Genomic DNA, 21,035 nt, shown 5'->3' on the forward strand with positions numbered 1-21,035 from the left:
GAATTGGGTGCCATTGTTCATGCGTTGAAGATTTGGAGGCACTATCTCTATGGTGTGTCTTGTGAGGTATTTACTAATCATCATAGGATCCATCACTTCTTCAAATAGAAGGATCTTAATTTGAGGCAGTGGTGATGGTTGGAGCTGCTAAAGGACTATGATATTACTATTGTGCATCATCCGAGAAAGGCCAATGTGGTGGCCGATGCCTTGAGCAGAAAGGCAGTGTGTATGGGTAGCCTTGCATTATTCTTGTTGGTGAGAGACCTCTTGCAGTTGATGTTCAAGCTTTGGCCAAACAGTTTGCGAGATTGGATATTTCGGAGCCCATTCGGGTTCAAGCTTGTGCGGTTTCTTGATCTTCTTTATTTGATTGCATCAGAGAGCGCCAATATGATGATCCTCATTTGCTTGTCCTCAAGGACAAGGTTCAGCATGATAATGCTAGATATGTGACAATTGGAGATGATGTGGTGTTGAGGATGCAGGGTTGCATATGTGTTCCCAATATAGATGGGCTAAGGGAGTTGATTCTTTATTAGGCCCACAGGTCGCTGTATTCCATCCATCCGGGTGCCGTGAAGATGTACCAAGACCTGAGGCAGCACTATCGGTGGAGGAGAATGAAGAAGGATATAGTTGGGTTTGTAGCTCGGTGTCGCAACTGTCAGCAAGTAAATATGAGCATCAGAGACTGGGTGGATTGCTTCATATAATAGAGATTCCGGAGTGGAAGTGGGAGCGTAACACTATGGATTTTGTAGTTGGGCTACCACGAACTTCGAGAAAGTTTGATGCTATTTGGGTGATTGTGGATCGACTGACCAAGTCCGCATACTTCATTCTAGTGAGTACTACTTATTCTTCTGATCGGTTGGCTGAGATTTACATTAGAGATATTGTTAGCCTTTATAGTGTGCTAGTTTCCATCATTTCAGACAGAGGCACATAGTTTACATCGCAATTTTAGAGAGTCGTGCAGCGGGAATTGGGCACTCAGGTTGAGTTGAGCACAGTATTTCACCCTTAAACAAACGGACAGTCTGAGCGCATTATTCAGATATTGGAGGACATGCTACGCACTTTTGTCATTGATTATGATGGCTCATGGGACCAGTTTTTGCCGCTCGCGGCATTTTCTTACAACAACAGTTACCAGCCAAGCATTCGTATAGCTCCGTATGAGGCTTTATATGGGAGACGGTTGTCACACCTCCTTTTTCTACCTTGCAAGGGTGTATAAGGGAGTTTTTTCCAATTTAAGTGACAATCAAAACAGGATTATTTATATTAAATTCAGAGTTGCCACTTGAGGTAATTTATGGTGTCCCAATTCACCGGTTTAAAATCCTAAATCGAGGAAATTGACTCTTATTTATGTTCAGCGAACACAGAAATTCGGATAAGGAATTCTGTTAAACCGGGAGAAGGTATGAAGCATTCCCAAATTCCGTGGCTTTAGCACGGTCGCTTTAATCATTCTTGTCTTAACCAATTGTCTAATTACTTATTTTAGAACCTATGTGCATTCACCTCTTTTAATTAAGAAATTATCTTAAAAACAGGTCCCGCACACGTGTTACCATTTGTTTGGCGCGTCAAGAATCATGTCACGCGAACGTGTCCATAATTAATAATGCTTTGTTATTATTAAGAAAGTTTAGTCAAATTTGCGCGAACTCATATTCCGATTTTATTTTTGAAAATCGTAATTATGTCACGCGAACGTGTACATAATCTTGATGATAGATTAGTCGCGCCTAGAGAAAACTACGATGATAGTATGCAATTCTTAATTCGTTGATTGTGAGCTAAAAGGCCCGAGATTATGGAGTGTTTTAACTATATCTCAAGCTCATTCCCTTTTAAGCCTCTAATCTCATACATGTGAACAAGCCCAGTTCCTAAAATATATGAATGATTTTGATCACCAATGGTCTAGGTCTTTCCCAATTCTCACGCACAAACTCGTTCATACAACATGAAATAGAATGCAAATTACATAAATAAAATGGAAATTGGAATATGATATTGTAAATGAATAAAATAGAAGAAACAAACTACCAACACATTCTAGAAAATGTTAGACCTACAATTCAATGCATGCTCGGGCGCAATTTTACTATGGTGTTAAAAAGTGGAAGAAAATTGAACCACATTCTTAGAAATGTCAAACATGGGATCTCATAGATGATACTCAAATTCCATTACAACACTTCACTTTGGATTTTTAGGAATAATAAATCATCAACTCACAACTTTGCCTTCTAATTTCAAAAATTAAACTTTCGCTGAAGCTCCCATCACATTATCACATTCACTTTTATTCATGGTCCATCCAACTCAGATGCAGTCATTATCAGATCATGGTATTGTTCAGGCAAGCATTCACAGTATCAATTCTAAGTTGTATCCGAGGAACTTAAGCTTTAACGAGCTTTAATCAATAGGAGGTGATTTAACGTAGATTAAGTTCAGACAGTGGATTTGCTTACAATCAAAGAGCACAAGACATGGACATAGCTAATATCATTTCAAATAAGTAAGATCTCACTTAATCAAACAATAAATTGGCACACAAATGCACATTTTACATTGAGAGAAACAAGCAACAGACTTGGACAGGTACATTTCTTCTTCAATTGTATAATTTTAAACTTAAACTTTCAGGTCTAATAGAATTAACAACTCAGGCACATAGGATCAAGCATTTAATGTTCACACTCATTCTGGCTTTTGACACATGAACTCCAACACCAATTGTTTTACACATTCATAGCTTGGACACTAAGTTACCAAGCCAACATGAATTGATGTTCAAATTTCTGCAAGCAAGAACGAACTTACAGCAGCGAAATAGCATGGATTTGATTCATTTAAGCCTAAATATATGCATATGCTGCTCACACCAATACAAATCAAACAATACTAACAGGAAAACTTTGCAAAACAACAAAGGAACTAGTCGAACCCTTTTCAGCAGTAACATGGCATACTCCCGTAAACCATACAATCACAAACAAATTTTAACTTCAATCAAACCTGTCGAAATCAGGCAGATTTGAGATTGTATGAAATTTGTGCTCAAAAACAACAAAAAAAAACAGAACAGATTTGCACACCATAGAGAATTCATCCAGACTCATCGTTAATCCAAAACCAACAATTTGCTTTTATTAGCGCTCAAACTTAAACATTTTAGAAATTTAAATGAATCCTAATTGTTTATCCTAGGCTCTCTTCATACTTTAATAACACCAAAGAATAAAATAAGAGGAGGAGTCAGTCAAAGCACCTGAAATCGAGAACTGAACTAGCCCAGAACTGAAATTGAACAAAAAACAACATCGACTGGAAATCAACGCATCGAGCAGCAACCGACTCAAACTTCTCAATCAAATTCTGTTTTAACAAATTCCAGATTGAAATGAAAAGACAAAATTTATAGATTTCAAAATTTTTAGCCAATAATCGACATAAAAATGGAAGCGTAGAACATTTAACAATATTTCTTTTATTTTTCTATTTTGGGACTAAAAATGAAGAACAACAATAGAAAAGAAGAAGAATATTTTTAGAACCCTAATTTTTCTCTCTCTTAATTTTCTCTCCGAAAATTTCTCTCAAGACCTTCGAACATGAAAATCCTTAACTTATATAAACTCAAAAATTCTCGAACCTTCTGCCAAAAATCCGAAAATTCCTTTCAATCTCTTTGTGAATGATTTTAGGGACAAATGGAGGGCATAGATTGATTTCCATCCATCCACGACTCCCATTCATCCAACAAATCGCTCAAGAGGCTAAAGAACATGTGAAAATCCAGAAGGAATCTTCTTGTTTGTTAGAAATCCGTTAGGATTGGAGTGACGTGGAGAGATGGGGCCCATGTGCGAGTGAATTGCCTATGTTTGGCGAGTTTTGGGGTGGGTTGAGGCGCGACAGAGATTGGGTCGAATGGGTAGCGCTGTTTCAGTTTAGGAGATTAGGGTTTCTTTTGGGGGGATACATTATAATAGGGTTTATGCATGGAGGGGTGAGGGGCAGGTCGGGTTTGGGCTGGGTAGGGGTGGATCCAAGCAAATAAATTTGGGCTCAGCATTTTAATTAGCCCAATTTGAGTTCCAAACAAAGTTTTCCCCTTTTTATTTATTTTTCATCTTTTCTTGATTTTTTAATTACTAAATTTAATTAAAAATACTAGACTAAAATTTAATTTATAAAATTATATTATTTATTTAGAAAACATAAAAATGATTAATTAACTCAAAGCTAAATCAAAGAAATTACTGATTTGAGACTAATAAATAAAACTGCAAAAATAGCCAATATTTTTGATTTTTTTAATAAAGAAATTAATTAACTAATTAATCCTAAAATTATGAAGACAAGATATAAATGCAATACATGGTATTTTGCACATTTTTTCATGATTTTGACAGAATTAGACATGCACAAAAATATAAACAATTAACGAAATTCTACAAAAATCCTATAAAATTGCAAACAATTTGGGACAAATCTATTTCTTCAATTTGTAGGAGTATTTCACATAGGGCAAAAATCACGTGCTCACAGCTTCCCCTTTTTTCTCGGAAACACGAAGAGTTTTCGGGCAAAGATAAAGTGAGCAAATACGAGCGATTTTTGCCCCTTTGGATACTTCATAGGAAGCATTTTGAAAAGCCTCACCGAACCTTGCTTCTGAGGTTGCCTACATATCTTTGGCTATAAATGAATTAGGTTGGTGTAGTTCTGGAAGTTTTGGTAGCTGGGACTGCCGAGAAGCTGTGATTTCACTGCTGCTGCCATTGCTATTGCTTGCTGTACTCCTTATTACACCGATACAAAATGAAAAGAAGCTAGACTAATCTATGATCTATGAGTTACAAGAATCCTATCTATATATCCTCAAACTTGATCATGGAATCTCTACGGTTCTACCACGTATCTTGCACTGTAGACTTGCGCTTTTGAGGCGAGATGCTGTTATTCCTAACTTGAATTGACCCCATTCTTCAAGCGGGTCCCTGCCGTTGTCTTCGGCTTAACTCTGAACTGTGTTCCTTTGTTTCCCTAGGCGGGTACTACAAAATTTGAGATCAATTCCCTTGTTCTCCAAGTGGGCGCCTGATGCTTAAGTTCGAAATGAATTCCCTTGTTTCTCCAGGTGGGCGCCTGCTGCAAGTACTTGAAATGAATTTTCTTGTTTCTCCAGGTGGGCGCCTGCTGCTAATACTTAAACTGAATTCCCTTGTTTCTCCAGGTGGGCGCCTACTGCCAATACTTGAACTGAATACCCTTGTTTCTCCAGGTGGGCGCCTGATGCCAATACTTGAACTGATTACCCGTATTTCTCTAGGTGAGCGCCTGCTGCCAACACTTTAACTGAATTCTCTTGTTTCTCCAGGTGGGGCGCCTGCTGTCAATACATGAACTGAATTCACTTGTTTCTCTAGGTGGGCGCCTACTTCTAATACTTGAATTGAATTCCCTTGTTTCTATAGGTGGGCACTTGCTATCAATACTTGAACTGAATTCCCTTGTTTCTCCAGGTGGGCGCCTGATGCCAATTCTTGAACTGAATTCCCTTGTTTCTTTAGGTGGGCACCTGCTGTCAATACTTGAACTGAGTTCCCTTGTTTCTCTAGGTGGGCACCTGCTGTCAATAGTTGAACTGAATTCCCTTGTTTCTCTAGCTGGGCGTCTGCTGTCAATACTTGAATTGAATTCCATTGTTACTTCAGGTGGGCGCCTGATGCCAATAGTTGAACAAAATTCCCTTGTTTCTCTAGGTAGGGCACTTGCTGTCAATACTTGAACTGAGTTCCCTTGTTTCTCCAGGTGGGCACCTGCTGCCAATACTTTAATTGAATTTCCTTGTTCCACCAAGTGGGCGCCTGCTGTCAATACTTAAATTGAATTCCCTTATTTCTCCAGGTGGGCGCCTGCTGTCAATACCTGAACAGAATTCCCTTGTTTCTCCAGGTGGGCGCCTCATGCCAACACTTGAACTGAATTCCCATATTTCTCCAGGTAGGCGCCTGTTGTTAATACTTGAACTGAGTTCCCTTGTTGCTACAGGAGGGCGTCTGCTGCCAATACTTGAACTGAACTCCCTTGTTTCTAGAGGTGGGCGCCTGATGTCAGTACTTGAACTGAATTCCCTTGTTTCTCCAGGTGGGCGCCTGCTGCCAACATTTGTATTGAATTCCCTTGTTTCTCCAGGTGGGGCGCCTGTTGTCAATACTTGAACTGGAGTTCCCTTGTTTCTCCAGGTGGGGGCGCCTGTTGTCAGTAGTTGAACTGAATTCCCTTGTTTCTCTAGCTGGGCGTCTGCTATCAATACTTGAACTGAATTCCCTTGTTACTTCAGGTGGGCGCCTGATGCCAATAGTTGAACAAAATTCCCTTGTTTCTCTAGGTAAGGCACTTGCTGTCAATACTTGAACTAAGTTCCCTTGTTTCTCTAGGTGGGCACCTACTTCCAATACTTTAATTGAATTTCCTTGTTCCACCAAATGGGCGCCTGCTGTCAATACTTGAATTGAAATCCCTTATTTCTCCAGGTGGGCGCCTGCTGTCAATACCTGAACTGAATTCCCTTGTTTCTCCAGGTGGGCGCCTCATGCCAACACTTGAACTGAATTCCCATATTTCTCCAGGTAGGCGCCTATTGTTAATACTTGAACAGAGTTCCCTTCTTTCTCCAGGAGGGTGTCTACTGCCAATACTTGAACCGATCCCTTGTTTCTAGAGGTGGGCGCCTGAAGCCAGTACTTGAACTGGATTCCCTTGTTTCTCCAGGTGGGCGCCTGCTCCCAACACTTGTATTGAATTTCCTTGTTTCTCCAGGTGGGGCGCCTGTTGTCAATACTTGAACTGAATTCCCTGGTTTCTCCAGGTGTGGAGCCTGCTATCAATACTTGAACTGAATTCCTTTGTTTTTTCAGGTGGGCGCCTGATTCCAATACTTGAATTAAATTCCCTTGTTTATTAGGTGGGCCGCCTGCTGTCAATACTTGAACTGAGTTCCCTTTGTTTCTCTAGGTGGGCACCTATTGCCAATACTTGAGTTGAATTCCCTTGTTTCTCCAGGTGGGGCACCTGTTGTCAATACTTGAACTGAATTTCCTTGTTTCTCCAGGTGGGCGCCTGCTGCCAATACTTGAACTGAATTCCCTTGTTTCTCCAGCTGGGCGCCTACTGCCAATACTTGAACTGAATACCCTTGTTTCTCCAGGTGGGCTCCTGATGCCAATACTTGACTTGAATACCCTTATTTCTCTAGGTGAGCGCCTGCTGCCAACACTTGAACTGAATTCCCTTGTTTCTCCAAGTGGGGCTCCTACTGTCAATACATGAACTGAATTCCCTTGTTTCTCCAGGTGGGCGCCTGCTGCCAACACTTGTATTGAATTCCCTTGTTTCTCCAGGTGGGGTGCCTGTTGTCAATACTTGAACTGAATTCCTTGGTTTCTCTAGGTGGGGAGCCTGCTGTCAATACTTGAACTGAATTCCCTTGTTTTTCAGGTGGGCGCCTGATTCCAATACTTGAATTAAATTCCCTTGTTTATCCAGGTGGGCCGCCTGCTGTCAATACTTGAACTAAGTTCCCTTTGTTTCTCTAGGTGGGCACCTACTACCAATACTTGAGTTGAATACCCTTGTTTCTCCAGGTGGGCGCCTGTTATCAATACTTGAACTGAATTTCCTTGTTTCTCCAGGTGGGTGCCTGCTGCCAATACTTGAACTGAATTCCCTTGTTTCTCCAGGTGGGCGCCTACTGCCAATACTTGAACTGAATACCCTTGTTTCTCCAGGTGGGCGCCTGATGCCAATACTTGAACTGATTACCCGTATTTCTCTAGGTGGGCGCCTGCTGCCAATACTTGAACTGAATTCCCTTGTTTCTCCAGGTGGGCGCCTACTGCCAATACTTGAACTGAATACCCTTGTTTCTCCAGGTGGGCTCCTGATGCCAATACTTTAACTGAATAACCTTATTTCTCTAGGTGAGCGCCTGCTGCCAACACTTGAACTGAATTCCCTTTTTTCTCCAAGTGGGGCGCCTCCTGTCAATACATGAACTGAATTCCCTTGCTTCTCCAGGTGGGCGCCTGCTGTCAATACTTGAACTGAATTCCCTTGTTTTTCAGATGAGCGTCTGATGCTAATACTTGAACTAAATTCCCTTGTTTCTCTAGGTGAGGCACCTGCTGTCAATACTTGAACTTAGTTCCCTTTGTTTCTCCAGGTAGGCGCCTACTGCTAATACTTGAATTGAATTCCCTTGTTTCTATAGGTGGGCGCTTGCTATCAATACTTGAACTGAATTCCCTTGTTTCTCCAGGTGGGCGCCTGATGCCAATACTTGAACTGAATTCCCTTGTCTCATCAGGTGGGCACCTGCTGTCAATACTTGAACTGAGTTCCCTTGTTTCTCCAGGTGGGCGCCTACTATCAGTAGTTGAACTAAATTTCGTTGTTTCTCTAGCTGGGCGTCTGCTATCAATACTTGAACTGAATTCCCTTGTTACTTCAGGTGGGCGCCTGATGCCAATAGTTGAACAAAATTCCCTTGTTTCTCTAGGTAGGGCGCTTGCTGTCAATACTTGAACTAAGTTCCCTTGTTTCTCCAGGTGGGCACCTGCTGCCAATACTTTAATTGAATTTCCTTGTTCAACCAAGTGGGCGCCTACTATCAATACTTGAATTGAATTCCCTTATTTCTCAAGGTGGGCGCCTGCTGTCAATACCTGAACTGAATTCCCTTGTTTCTCCAGGTGGGCAGCTCATGCTAAGACTTGAACTGAATTCCCATATTTCTCCAGGTAGGCGCCTGTTGTTAATACTTGAAATGAGTTCCCTTGTTTCTCCAGGTGGGCGTCTGTTGCCAATACTTGAACTAAACTCCCTTGTTTCTACAGGTGGATGCCTGATGCCAGTACTTGAACTGAATTCCCTTGTTTCTCCAGATGGGTGCCTGCTGCCAACAATTGTATTGAATTCCCTTGTTTCTCCAGGTGGGGGCGCCTGTTGTCAATACTTGAACTTAATTCCCTTGTTTCTCCAGGTGGGGCGCCTGCTGTCAATACTTGAACTGAATTCCCTTGTTTCTTCAGGTGGGCCCCTTATTCCAATACTTGAACTAAATTCCCTTGTTTATCCAGGTGGGGCACCTGCTGTCAATACTTGAACTGAGTTCCCTTGGTTTCTCTAGGTGGGCACCTACTGCCAATACTTGAGTTGAATTCCCTTGTTTCTCCAGGTGGGCGCCTGCTGTCAATACTTGAACTGAATTCCCTTATTTCTCCAGGTGGGCTCCTGATGCCAATAATTGAACTGAATTCCCTCATTTTTCTAGGTGGGCGCTTGCTGTCAATACTTGAACTGAATTCCCCTGTTTCTCCAGGGTAGACACTTGCTATCAATACTTGAATTGAATTCCCTTGTTTCTTCAGGTGGGCGCCTGATGCCGATGCTTGTACAAAATTCCCTTGTTTCTCCAGGTGGGGCACCTGCTGTCAATACTTGAACTGAGTTCCCTTTTTCCTCTAGGCGGGCGCCTGCTGTCAATACTTGAACTGAATTCCCTTATATCTCCAGGTGGGCGCCTGCTATCAATACTTGAATTAAATTCCCTTGTTTCTTCAGGTGGGCACCTGATGCCAATACTTGAACAAAATTCCCTTGTTTCTCCAGGTGGGGCACCTGCTGTCAATACTTGAACTGAGTTCCCTTGTTCCTCTAGGCGGGCGCCTGCTGTCAATACTTGAACTGAATTTCCTTATTTCTCCAGGTGGGCGCCTGCTGTCAATACCTAAACTTAATTCCATTGTTTCTCTAGGTCGGGCACCTGCTGTCAATACTTGAACTGAGTTCCCTTTGTTTCTCCAGGTGGGCGCCTACTGTTAATACTTGAATTGAATTCCCTTGTTTCTATAGGTGGGCGCTTGCTATCAATACTTGAACTGAATTCCCTTGTTTTTCCAGGCGGACGCCTGATGCCAATACTTGAACTGAATTCCCTTGTTTTTCCAGGTGGATGCCTTGTTTCTTCAGGTGGGCACCTGCTGTCAATACTTGAACTGAGTTCCCTTGTTTCTCCAGGTGGGCGCCTACTATCAGTAGATGAACTGAATTCCCTTGTTTCTCTAGCTGGGCGTCTGCTATCAATACTTGAACTGAATTCCCTTGTTACTTCAGGTGGGCGCCTGATGCCAATAGTTGAACAAAATTCCCTTGTTTCTCTAGGTAGGGCGCTTGCTGTCAATACTTGAACTGAGTTCCCTTGTTTCTCCAGATGGGCACCTACTGCCAATACTTTAATTGAATTTCCTTGTTCCACCAAGTGGGAGCCTGCTGTCAATACTTGAATTGAATTCCCTTATTTCTCCAGGTGGGCGCCTGCTGTCAATACCTGAACTGAATTCCCTTGTTTCTCCAGGTGGGCGCCTCAAGCCAACACTTGAACTGAATTCCCATATTTCTCCAGGTAGGCGCCTGTAGTTAATACTTGAACTGAGTTCCCTTGTTTCTCCAGGTGGACGTCTGCTACCCATACTTGAACTGAACTCCCTTGTTTCTACAGGTGGACACCTGATGCCAGTACTTGAACTGAATTCCCTTGTTTCTCCAGGTGGGCGCCTGCTGCCAACAATTGTATTGAATGCCCTTGTTTCTCTAGGTGGGGCGCCTATTGTCAATACTTGAACTTAATTCCCTTGTTTCTCCAGGTGGGGCGCCTGCTGTCAATACTTGAACTAAATTCCCTTGTTTCTTTAGGTGGGCGCCTGATTCCAATACTTGAACTAAATTCCCTTATTTATCCAGGTGGGGCGCCTGCTGTCAATACTTGAACTGAATTCCCTTTGTTTCTCTAGGTGGGCACCTACTGCCAATACTTGAGTTAAATTCCCTTGTTTCTCCAGGTGGGGCGCCTGCTGTCAATACTTGAACTGAATTCCCTTATTTCTCCTGGTGGGCTCCTGATGCCAATAATTGAAGTGAATTCCCTTATTTTTCTAGGTGGGCGCTTGTTGTCAATACTTGAACTGAATTCCCATGTTTCTCCAGGTAGGCACTTGCTATCAATACTTGAATTGAATTTCCTTGTTTCTTCAGGTGGGCGCCTGATGCCGATACTTGAACAAAATTCCCTTGTTTCTCTAGGTGGGGCACCTGCTGTCAATACTTGAACTGAGTTCCCTTATTCCTCTAGGCGGGCGCCTGCTGTCAATACTTGAACTGAATTCCCTTATTTCTCCAGGTGGGCGCTTGCTGTCAATACTTGAACTAAATTCCCTTATTTCTCCAGGTGGGCGCCTGCTATCAATACTTAAATTGAATTCCCTTGTTTCTTCAGGTGGGCACCTGATGCCAATACTTGAACAAAATTCCCTTGTTTCTCTAGGTGGGGCACCTGCTGTCAATACTTGAACTGAGTTCCCTTGTTCCTCTAGGTTAGCGCCTGCTGTCAATACTTGAACTGAATTTCCTTATTTCTCCAGGTGGGCGCCTGCTGTCAATACCTAAACTGAATTCCATTGTTTCTGCATGTGGGCACCTCATGCCAATACTTGAACTGAATTCCCTTATTTCTCTAGGTGGGCGCCTGATGTCAATACTTGAACTGAGTTTCCTTGTTTTTCCAGGTGGGCGCCTACTGCCAATACTTGAATTCAATTCCCTTGTTCCTCCAGGTGGGCGCCTGCTGTAAATTCTTGAACTGAATTCCCTTGTTCCTCTAGGGGTGCCTGCTATTACAACAAAATAGGCAGAACAAAAGATACTTTTCTGCCCCAGTTTGGTTTCGGAAACAGCTGTGAGTGTTAATCAAATCTTGTTATCAAAAGAGCTATAAGAAATCAAAAACTAAATCTCATTATCCAATAGGGCCCTGAAAAAGAAAGTTAAATTTCATCTTAAGAGTGAAAACTTGAAAGCTAAATTCAACATCCTAATGGTGAAACTTATGCGAAATCTCATTATCTAATGAAGGTCTTAAAACTAAGTCCCATTATCGAGGAGGGTCCTGAAAACTTAAGGTTGTACCTATCTGACGCACACTTTCTCCACAGAGGGTTCCTCTAAAACATGAAATTCTTGCCCCTATTTTAATCAAAGAAAATCTTATCAGTTTGAAAATGTGGTGGTTAATTTGCGGCATTCTTGCTGAAGGTGACCTTTCCACTGTCATGCTTTATTTCGATTGGTTGCCTTGGGCTGGCAAAGAATTGTTTAACCTTCTGATCGAACCTCAACCACATAACCCTAAATGACCTAAACGCCTCAATCTCCTCCTTCTGTTTTGTATTTTTGTCCTTCCCATTTGAACCTCTATATTTCCTCAAAGTTCACGAAACCACTTGACAACTTGAACTCCGCACTAACACCTTATTTCTCATTTTGCATCATGCTATACCTGGTATATTTTGGCCGCACTTTTCTTCATGCAATTGAAAGATGGTAATAAGCTTTGTAATCCTTTCTTGCTTGCTTAACAAGGCTAACACTAGAAAATATTAGAGAAGTAGACCCAAAAGAAAAAGGAAATGCAGTGATTTCAAGAATTAGGAAAGAAGAACATTTGAAATAGATGACTATTTGAGGAAGAAAGGAAAAGAGACTTATCTGAGTGAAGTAGCTGGCACCAATGATCATGACATACATTTCGGACTAATCGGCCTAGTCCATTCAACCAACCACCTTTCAGTCTTTATACTTTATGCCTAGGGTTTTTCCATATTCCAATCTCTCTGCAAAGTCACTAACCTTATTCGACTTATGGCGCCCTGAAGGGTTTTCGCCAACAAACCTCTCTCATTTGTTCATCTCTCAACCCACCGTCGCCTTACGATGTCCGTGAGGGTTTTCACCATTAAGACTCTCTCATTTTAATTTTTCTCAGCTTTCCATCGCCCAAAGGTGCCCGTGAGAGTTTTCACCAATTGGACTCTCTCATTTATTTACTTTCATTGTGTGTAATAGAGTGTTGCCCATGATGCGAATTATACCTCTAACTCGCCTGACTTGGCATTCCTCAAAGATTGATAGGAAGGTCTTTCTTTGGACTGTAATATGGGCTTTTGGATAAGGTTAGAAAGAAAGAATATCATAAGGGCTCAAAATAGCTTAAACGGGTTCAGAATTAGAACTTTTGGAATTAGATCTTTTACAAAACCGCAACTTCTGCCCTAATTTCTTTGCCTGGGGAATTTTGAATTTTATTTTGATGGGAGAGAACCGTCAGGCTGCCTATGTTTCCTTAAAAGGTATCAGGTCGAACGTAGTTCATGACATAGGAATTACTTTGTTTTTGTTCTTTTCCCTTCTTTTTTTCTTTTCTTTTCTTTTCTTTTTCCTTTTCTTTTCTTTCTTTTGCTTTACTCTTTTTCCATTTTTCCTATTCTCTCTTTTTTACTTCTCTTTTCCTCTTTTCTTTTTCTTTTTTTTATTTACTTATATTTTATGTATCTGTATTTCTAAACTTTGCTTCTGATTCCAAAAGAGGGGTATGAAAGAAAATAAATAAGGCTTAAAAGGGGTAGAAAATGATGGAGTGTCTAGATAGCAGAATAAAATGCCTTCGTCATTCCAATCTTCAAAACATGCCAAGTACAAACGACACAATTAGACAAACCAAAGAAATCATACATAATATCTTTTGACTTTGTCAGAATTGATAGCCATATCTACACATTTGCCTTCTATATCTGTTAAATACAAAGCACTATTGGACAACACTCTTGTTACAATGAACAGCCCCTGCCAATTTAGGGCAAACTTGCCTTTAGCTTCAGCCTGATGTGGAAGGATGTGTTTCAATACTTGCTAGCCCACTACAAATTTCCGGGGATGCACCTTCTTGTTGTATGCTCTTGTCATTCTCTTCTGATTCAATTGACTATGACACACTACCGCCAGTCTTTTCTTGTCAATCATACTTAATTGCTCCAAACGAGTTTTAACCCACTCATAATCATCAATTTTAGCTTCAGCAACAATCCAAAGAGATGGAATTTCAACTTCCGTGGGTATCACTACTTCGGTACCATATACCAACAAATAAGGAGTTGCACCTACTAAAGTGCGAACAGTAGTGCGGTAACCCAGTAATGCAAAAGGCGACTTTTCATGCCATTGCCTAGAACCTTGCACCATCTTTCGAAGTATCTTCTTTATGTTCTTGTTAGGTGCCTCAACAAATCTGTTTTTCTTGGGGTGATACGGAGTAGAATTTCGATGCGTAATCTTGAACTGTTGACATACTTCTTCCATCAAATGACTGCTAAAATTAGTACCATTGTCCGTGATGATTACCTTAGGAATTCCGAACTGGCAAATAAGGTTTCAGTGGACAAAATCAACCACTGCCTTCTTGGTCATAGATTTGAATGTCACAGCTTCAACACACGTAGTGAAATAATCGATGGCCACTAGAATAAACCTGTGCCCGTTTACTGCTGGCTCAATCGGTCCAATGACATCCATGCCCCAAGCAACAAAAGGCCAGGGTGCGGACATTGTATGCAACTCAGATGGTGGGAATGAATTAAATCACCGTGTACCTGGCATTGATGACACTTGCACACAAAGCTGATGCAATCTCGTTCCATGATGAGCCAATAATACTCTTCTCGAAGAATTTTCTTTGCCAGAACATACCCACTCATATGCGGCCTGCAAACTTTGGAATGCACTTCGGTCATGAAAATTGTGGCTTGTTTAGCATCTATGCACCTCAACAGTCCAAGATCTGGAGTTCTCTTGTACAGAATTCCCCCGCTCAAGAAAAATCCACTAGCCAAATGCCGAATTATTTTCTTTTGATCACCTGTGGCCTATACTTGATTATCTCCATCTTGATGTATTCCCTGATATCATGGAACCACGGTTCACCATCAAGTTCTTCCTCAACCACATTATAGTAGGCATGCTAATCCCGAACTTGAATATGCAGAGGGTCAACATAAGCTTTGTCCGGATAGTGTAACATTAACGCCAAAGTAGCCAAGGCATCGGCAACCTCATTATAGATCCTTGGAATGTGCCTGAATTCGACTGATTGGAACCATTGACAAAGATCATGCAAACATTATCGATACAATATGAGCTTTAAATCCGAGTCTCCCATTCTCCCTGAATTTTGTACACCAAAAGATCTGAATCTCCCAAGACCAAGACTTCCTGGACTCCCATATCTACAACTAACCTTAAACCCAAAATGCATGCCTCGTACTCAGCCATGTTGTTATTACAATAGAAACGAAGCTGGGCCGTAACACGGTAGTGATGCCCTGTTTCAGAAATGAGCACAACCCCTATTCCTACACCTTTCATGTTGGCGGCTCCAACAAAGAAAAGTTTCCAACCTGGCTTTTCATCCCGCTCCACCTCATCAATCTACATCACCTCTTCAGCAGGAATATAAGTTCTCAGTGGCTCATACTCTTCATCCACCAGGTAGTCGGCCAAATGGTCGGCCATTGCTTGGCCTTTCATCGCGGTTCGAGTCACTTAGATGATGTCAAACTCTATTAGAAAAATCTGCCACTTTGCAAGTCTTCCCGTGGGCGTAGGCTTCTAAAAGATATACTTTAGAGGATCCACACGAGAAATGAGGTAAGTAGTGTAGGACGACTTATAGTGCTTCAACTTTTGTGCTACCCAAGTCAGGGCACAACATGTCCTTTCAAAGGGAGTATACTTAACCTTATATGATGTGAACTTCTTGATAAGATAATAGATGGATTGCTCCTTCCTGCCAGTGATGTCATGTTGACCTAACACACAACCAAATGAATTATCCAGGACTGTCAAATAGAGGATTAAAGGTCTCTCGGGTTCCGGCGGGACCAACACAAGTGGGTTCGACAAGTACCCCTTTGATATTATCAAAGCCTTCTGGCACTCATCAGTCCATTTGACCCAACATCCTTTTTTAGCAACTTAAAGATGGGTTCACAAGTTGTCGTGAATTAAGTAATAAACCTGTTGATGTAGTTTAAACGCAGAAGAAAACTCATCAACTCAGTCTTATTCCTTGGCGGTGGTAACTCTTGGATAACTTTGATCTTTGACGGATCCAACTCAATACCTCGCCGACTGAATATGAACCCCAACAGTTTCCCAGATGGAATGCCAAATGCACACTTTGTAAGGTTATGCTTAAGATTGTGTATATCTCTTCGACATAAACCTCAATCTCTTTGTGTATCATTTTATGAAACACAATAGTCATTTCCCTCATGTAAGTTGCCCCAGCATTTTTCAAACCAAATGGCATTACCCGGTGGCAATAATTTCCCTATAGTGTGATGAACGCTGTCTTTTCTGCATCTTCCTCATCCATCAAAATATGGTGGTACCCTGCATAGCAATCCACAAAAGACCCGATCTCATTCTTAGTATAGTTATCAATCAAAATGTGGATACATGGAAATGGAAAATTATCTTTTGGACTTGCTTTGTTGAGATCACAGTAATCAACATTAGCTAACCAAGTAGGGTATTGCATGACTCGAATGACCTTTGCATCCAAATGTTTTGTGATTTCTTCCTTGATCTTCACACTCATATCAGTCTTGAACTTCCTTAACTTCTACTTGACGGGAGGGAATGCCAGGTCAGTTGGTAATTTGTGAAACACCAAGTCAATACTTAGACCCGGCATGTCGTGATATGACCATGCAAAAATGTCTTTATATTCAAATAGTACTTCGATTATTTCCTTCTGTTTCATCATCATAGTCTATTTCTTGGATTATTACTTTAGAGTTAGATTGGCTTTTAAGACTTGACCGAAGATTCCTCATGCATGTCATGTCATTAAAACCAACATAAAAAGAACTGTACAAAGAAAGAAAAAATGACACTATCATGAGTAATGGAAAAAGGGAAATTGCATTTCATTAAAAATAAAGGATAGGAGGGTTTGTACATCAAAACAAGAGAAAAATAAAAATTTGGATTACAACTCTGGAATACTCCAAATAACAGAAAGGAAAACAAAGCAAACTACCAAGACTCCTTCGAGTAGGGAGAGGAGTAGCATTCCAATTATTAAGCTTCACTTTCGGCCCAATATACTGCACGTCTGCTTGGCTAGAACCTTCCCCAATTTCTACCATGTTCACCACTTCAAATAGACTCTGGAACCTTTTAACCAAATCTTCATCAAAGTCAACCATAGGCTTTGGAACTGCTGACACTGGATGCTTCACGACCTCTGACTTGATGAAAGACCGGGAGAGACGTGGGATAGGCTTAGGAAGCAATCGCGCCTTCTTTTTCAACTTTCTAGCCTTCTTCACATCATCCTCTGTAGGCTTAAACCCCAGACCAAATGTACCCAGATTTTGAGACACTGCCTGCATGATACCTTGCAAAGATGCACCCAGACCCTTGTCCGCCAGAAAATCATTCTTCAACATTTCATTTGCTACCATGACGGTCACAGAAACTAACATTGGATCTGGAATGTATTCCCTTTCCGGAACCTTCTCAACTGACACTGTTTCAGAAATTTGGCCCCTTATCAGCTTCAACCTTAATAAATGGGACGGATGTATACTTGTAAGCACAAAAGTTCTCATCACCATGCACAATGACTTCCTGTCTGTCCCACTCAAACTTTAAAATCTGGTGCAAAGAAGACATGACTGCTTTGGCAACATGTATCCAAGGCCTACCCAACATCAAATTGTAAGAGACAGCCACAACCAGTACCTGGAACTCCATGGTAAATTCAACTGGTCCTATTTTTAGTTCAAGAACGATATCGCCAATAGAGTCTTTTCCCCCTCCATCAAAACCTTGTATACATATACTGTTCTTGTGGATCCTCTCAGCATCAATTTTTAACTTGTACAGAGTAGAGAGAGGGAAAATGTTTGCATTTAAACCATTGTCAACTAATACCCTTGTGACCATAGAATCTTCGCATTTCACTGTGAGATAGAGGGCCCGATTGTGTTCCGTACCCTCCAGAGCAATTCATTATCCGAAAAGGTAATCCTGTTTGACTCAAATATCTTAGTGATAATCTTCTCCAAATGGTTCACTGTGATCTTGTCAGGAATATGAGCTTCATTCAGAATCTTCATAAGGGCCTGATGGTGCTGTCTAAATGTATCAATAATGATGGAAAAGAAATCTGAGTGGGGGTCTTTCTTAATTGTTATACTATGGAGTAATCATGCACCTTCATTTCTCTCAAAAATTCTTCTGCTTCCTCTTCGGTGACTAGTTTCTTCACTAGAATTGGACCATCTTTGGGCGGTTTAGTCTTCCTTAATTCCTCTGGAGCAAAGCATCTCCCCGAACGAGTCAAACCCTGGGTTTCATTTACTTCTTCTTACACCTCCTTCCCTTTGTAAGTTACTATCACTCGCTTGTAATTCCATGGAACAACCATGGTGTTTTTTATCGATAACTGGGTCACTGGTATTATAATAACAGGGGCAATGCGGGCCCCTTCCACAATAATGACAGACTTACTTGCTATCCCCCGCATGACCACTTTCGGCTTTCCTTGCTTTGTTCCATCATCACCTGGTAACCCCTTCGCGACTACCACAGGCGGCTTATCATTTGGCCTGCTTAGCTTGTCTGTCAACCCTTCAACTATCAAAGATATTGCCTTTGTAACATTGGGAGTTTTGACTGGCTTACTTTTGCCGAAACGGATCATCATAACAAACTTTGAAGGTTTCTTGGGCTCCCCATACTTATGCACTATCTCAATCATGTGCGTTTCGGCATGGGCTGGCAATGGATTTGATTAATGTTCGGAGTTTCTGGACTTTGGACCACAATTTTGTTTGTATCGATGAGCTCCTGGATGGCGTTATTCAAATTCCAACATTTTTCTGTGTCGTACCCCGGAGCATCAAAACAATATGCACATCTGAGGGAATAATCCAGGTTCTTTTGAGTGGGGTTTGGTAATTTTGACTCAATTGGCCTCAGAAAATCCAAGTGCCTCAACCTCTAAAATAAGCTGGTATAATACTCCCCAAGCAGGGTGAAAGTTTTCTTCCGCTTCAGCCTTTCATCTCTATAATCTGGTCTGGGATAAAAGCCTGAACCAGTAGGGTTTCAGTTTGCTCGTGGAGTGGGTTAAGGATTTTGTGGAGCTAGTCCACGCCATTGCGGGTAAGGAGGGGTTGAGCATATGACTGTGCGTGGTGGACATGATATTGGGTGGCCTGACTGAATACTGAGGCTCTATTGGTGGGAAGTAGGGTTAGGGTGGATTATATGGAGTTTGGGTGTAGGTTTCAGGCTGGGGTCGAGGCTGGGTATATTGGTCATGCTTACCCGTTGGGTCATGCCAATATCCTGAGACGACCATAGCAACATCTTCTTTCTTTTTTTTCCCTAACACGCCCCCGGTGCCATTCTGGATTGCGTGCGTAGTTGCTTTGATAGCAGAGTAACTTATGATCTTGATCGATTTGAGTCCTTCCTCTACCATTCCTCCTATCTTAACCACTTTATTGAAAGACTTACCTATCGCCAAGATCAGATGACCCAAGTAAGTAGGCTCCAAGGCCTGAAGAAAATGCTCCACCATTTTATCTTCCTCCATTGGAGGGTAGACATGTGCTGCCTGTTCTCTCCAGCGAAAACCATACTCCCTGAAACTCTCACTAGGCTTTTTCTCTATCTTAGTCAAAGACAAGCGGTCTGGGACAATCTTTACATTATATTGGAAATGTCGAGCAAACGCTTGGGCCAGATTATCCCAATTGTATGACCTGATGTTGTCCTGGCGGGCGTACCACTCCAATGCTGCACCACTCAGACTTTGGCTAAAATATGCCATTAACAGTTCATCTTTCCCGCCGGCTCTCGTCATTTTGCTGCAAAATCCTCTCAAGTGGGCCACGGGGTCTCTGTGCCTGTCATACAAATCAAACATGGGCATTTTGAATCCAACAGGTAGCTAGATATCAGGAAACAAGCACAGATCCTTATAAGCCGCACTCACTTGGCCTCCTAATCCTAGCATATTTCTTAGCAACTTCTCCAAGATCTTTACCTTCCTAAATATCTCCTCTTGCTTCGTGTTTTTGGGTGGCTTCTCAGTTTCGACAGGAAGTTCAAAGTGGGGAGTGTAGGAGTAGTGATCTGGGACTTTGAAGGTGGGCTCTGGGGCATAGTACTGGTTATCTTGGGCTTGGAATGCCGTCTTACTAGAAGATCGATGGAGTGTAATTGGCGGGGGTGCTACGAAGACAGGGGTAGCCGACGGAGTAGGGTATGTGGCTGTCTGGTTGCTATGGCTAGTTGAGCTTGGGTGGCATGGGAAGTGGTGCCATGATAGTGGTTGTTAGGGGTGAAGCTAGGTGCGTGTTGTGGGGATAAATCATTAGTGGGGGCCTCTTGAGATTGAGCCAATGGTGGAATTAAAGCAGGGTTAGTGGGTCATGATGGTGGAGGGTGCCCTTGCATCCATACCTGGTACATTTCGGTCATCTTGTGCTTCATCTTATGTAACTCCTCTTTTAAACCAGGCTCAAATTCTTCCTCCTCTCTCGGCGGGTCAATAATACTCGCGTCCAATTCTTTGCCAGCCATGATCAACTTGTGTTTAAACCTGTTGTTGTACAGGTGTGTTGCCAGAATGCCAAACAAAATAACCACCTTCATGTTCTTAATGACAACAACAAACTTGTAAATGTTTAAGATTTAACAGATAGGCAACTGCACGTTTGGGGATGCAATGCACTTAAACAATTAAAAGTTTCTACTATGTATTTTAACGGTTTCATGCTTCATCCCGGCCTTAACTAACTCTTTTCATTTTGCACTTCCTCTTCTCTCTTTTCTTTTCTTTTCACTCCAGCCTTTCTTTAGTCACTATTGACCTTTCCCATTTGGTTCTTGTCGCTCCCCTTTTATTTTGCACTTATTTTTCTCTCTCGTTTTTGCCATTATTTCTTTTCACTCAAATTTCCTTCTCTTTTATTTTCCCTCTCTTTCCTTTTTTCTTTCTTCTCTATCTTTTTATTTTTATTTTAGGG

General features: G+C 41.7%; 1 protein-coding gene across 1 annotated transcript; it reads right to left on the bottom strand.

The window, feature by feature from the left end:
- Window positions 1-17,523: 17,523 nt before the first annotated feature.
- LOC142174531 (uncharacterized) lies at window positions 17,524-20,661 on the bottom strand. Its single transcript, XM_075240342.1, has 6 exons — window positions 20,470-20,661; window positions 19,327-19,954; window positions 18,505-18,630; window positions 18,209-18,306; window positions 17,988-18,125; window positions 17,524-17,868 (listed from the first exon to the last, which is right to left on the bottom strand). Exons 1-6 carry the CDS (start codon window positions 20,659-20,661, stop codon window positions 17,524-17,526), a joined length of 1,527 nt encoding a protein of 508 aa, XP_075096443.1.
- Window positions 20,662-21,035: the final 374 nt, after the last annotated feature.

The sequence above is a fragment of the Nicotiana tabacum genome, chromosome 20 (assembly GCF_000715075.1).
Source record: "Nicotiana tabacum cultivar K326 chromosome 20, ASM71507v2, whole genome shotgun sequence".
Taxonomy (NCBI): Eukaryota; Viridiplantae; Streptophyta; class Magnoliopsida; order Solanales; family Solanaceae; genus Nicotiana; species Nicotiana tabacum.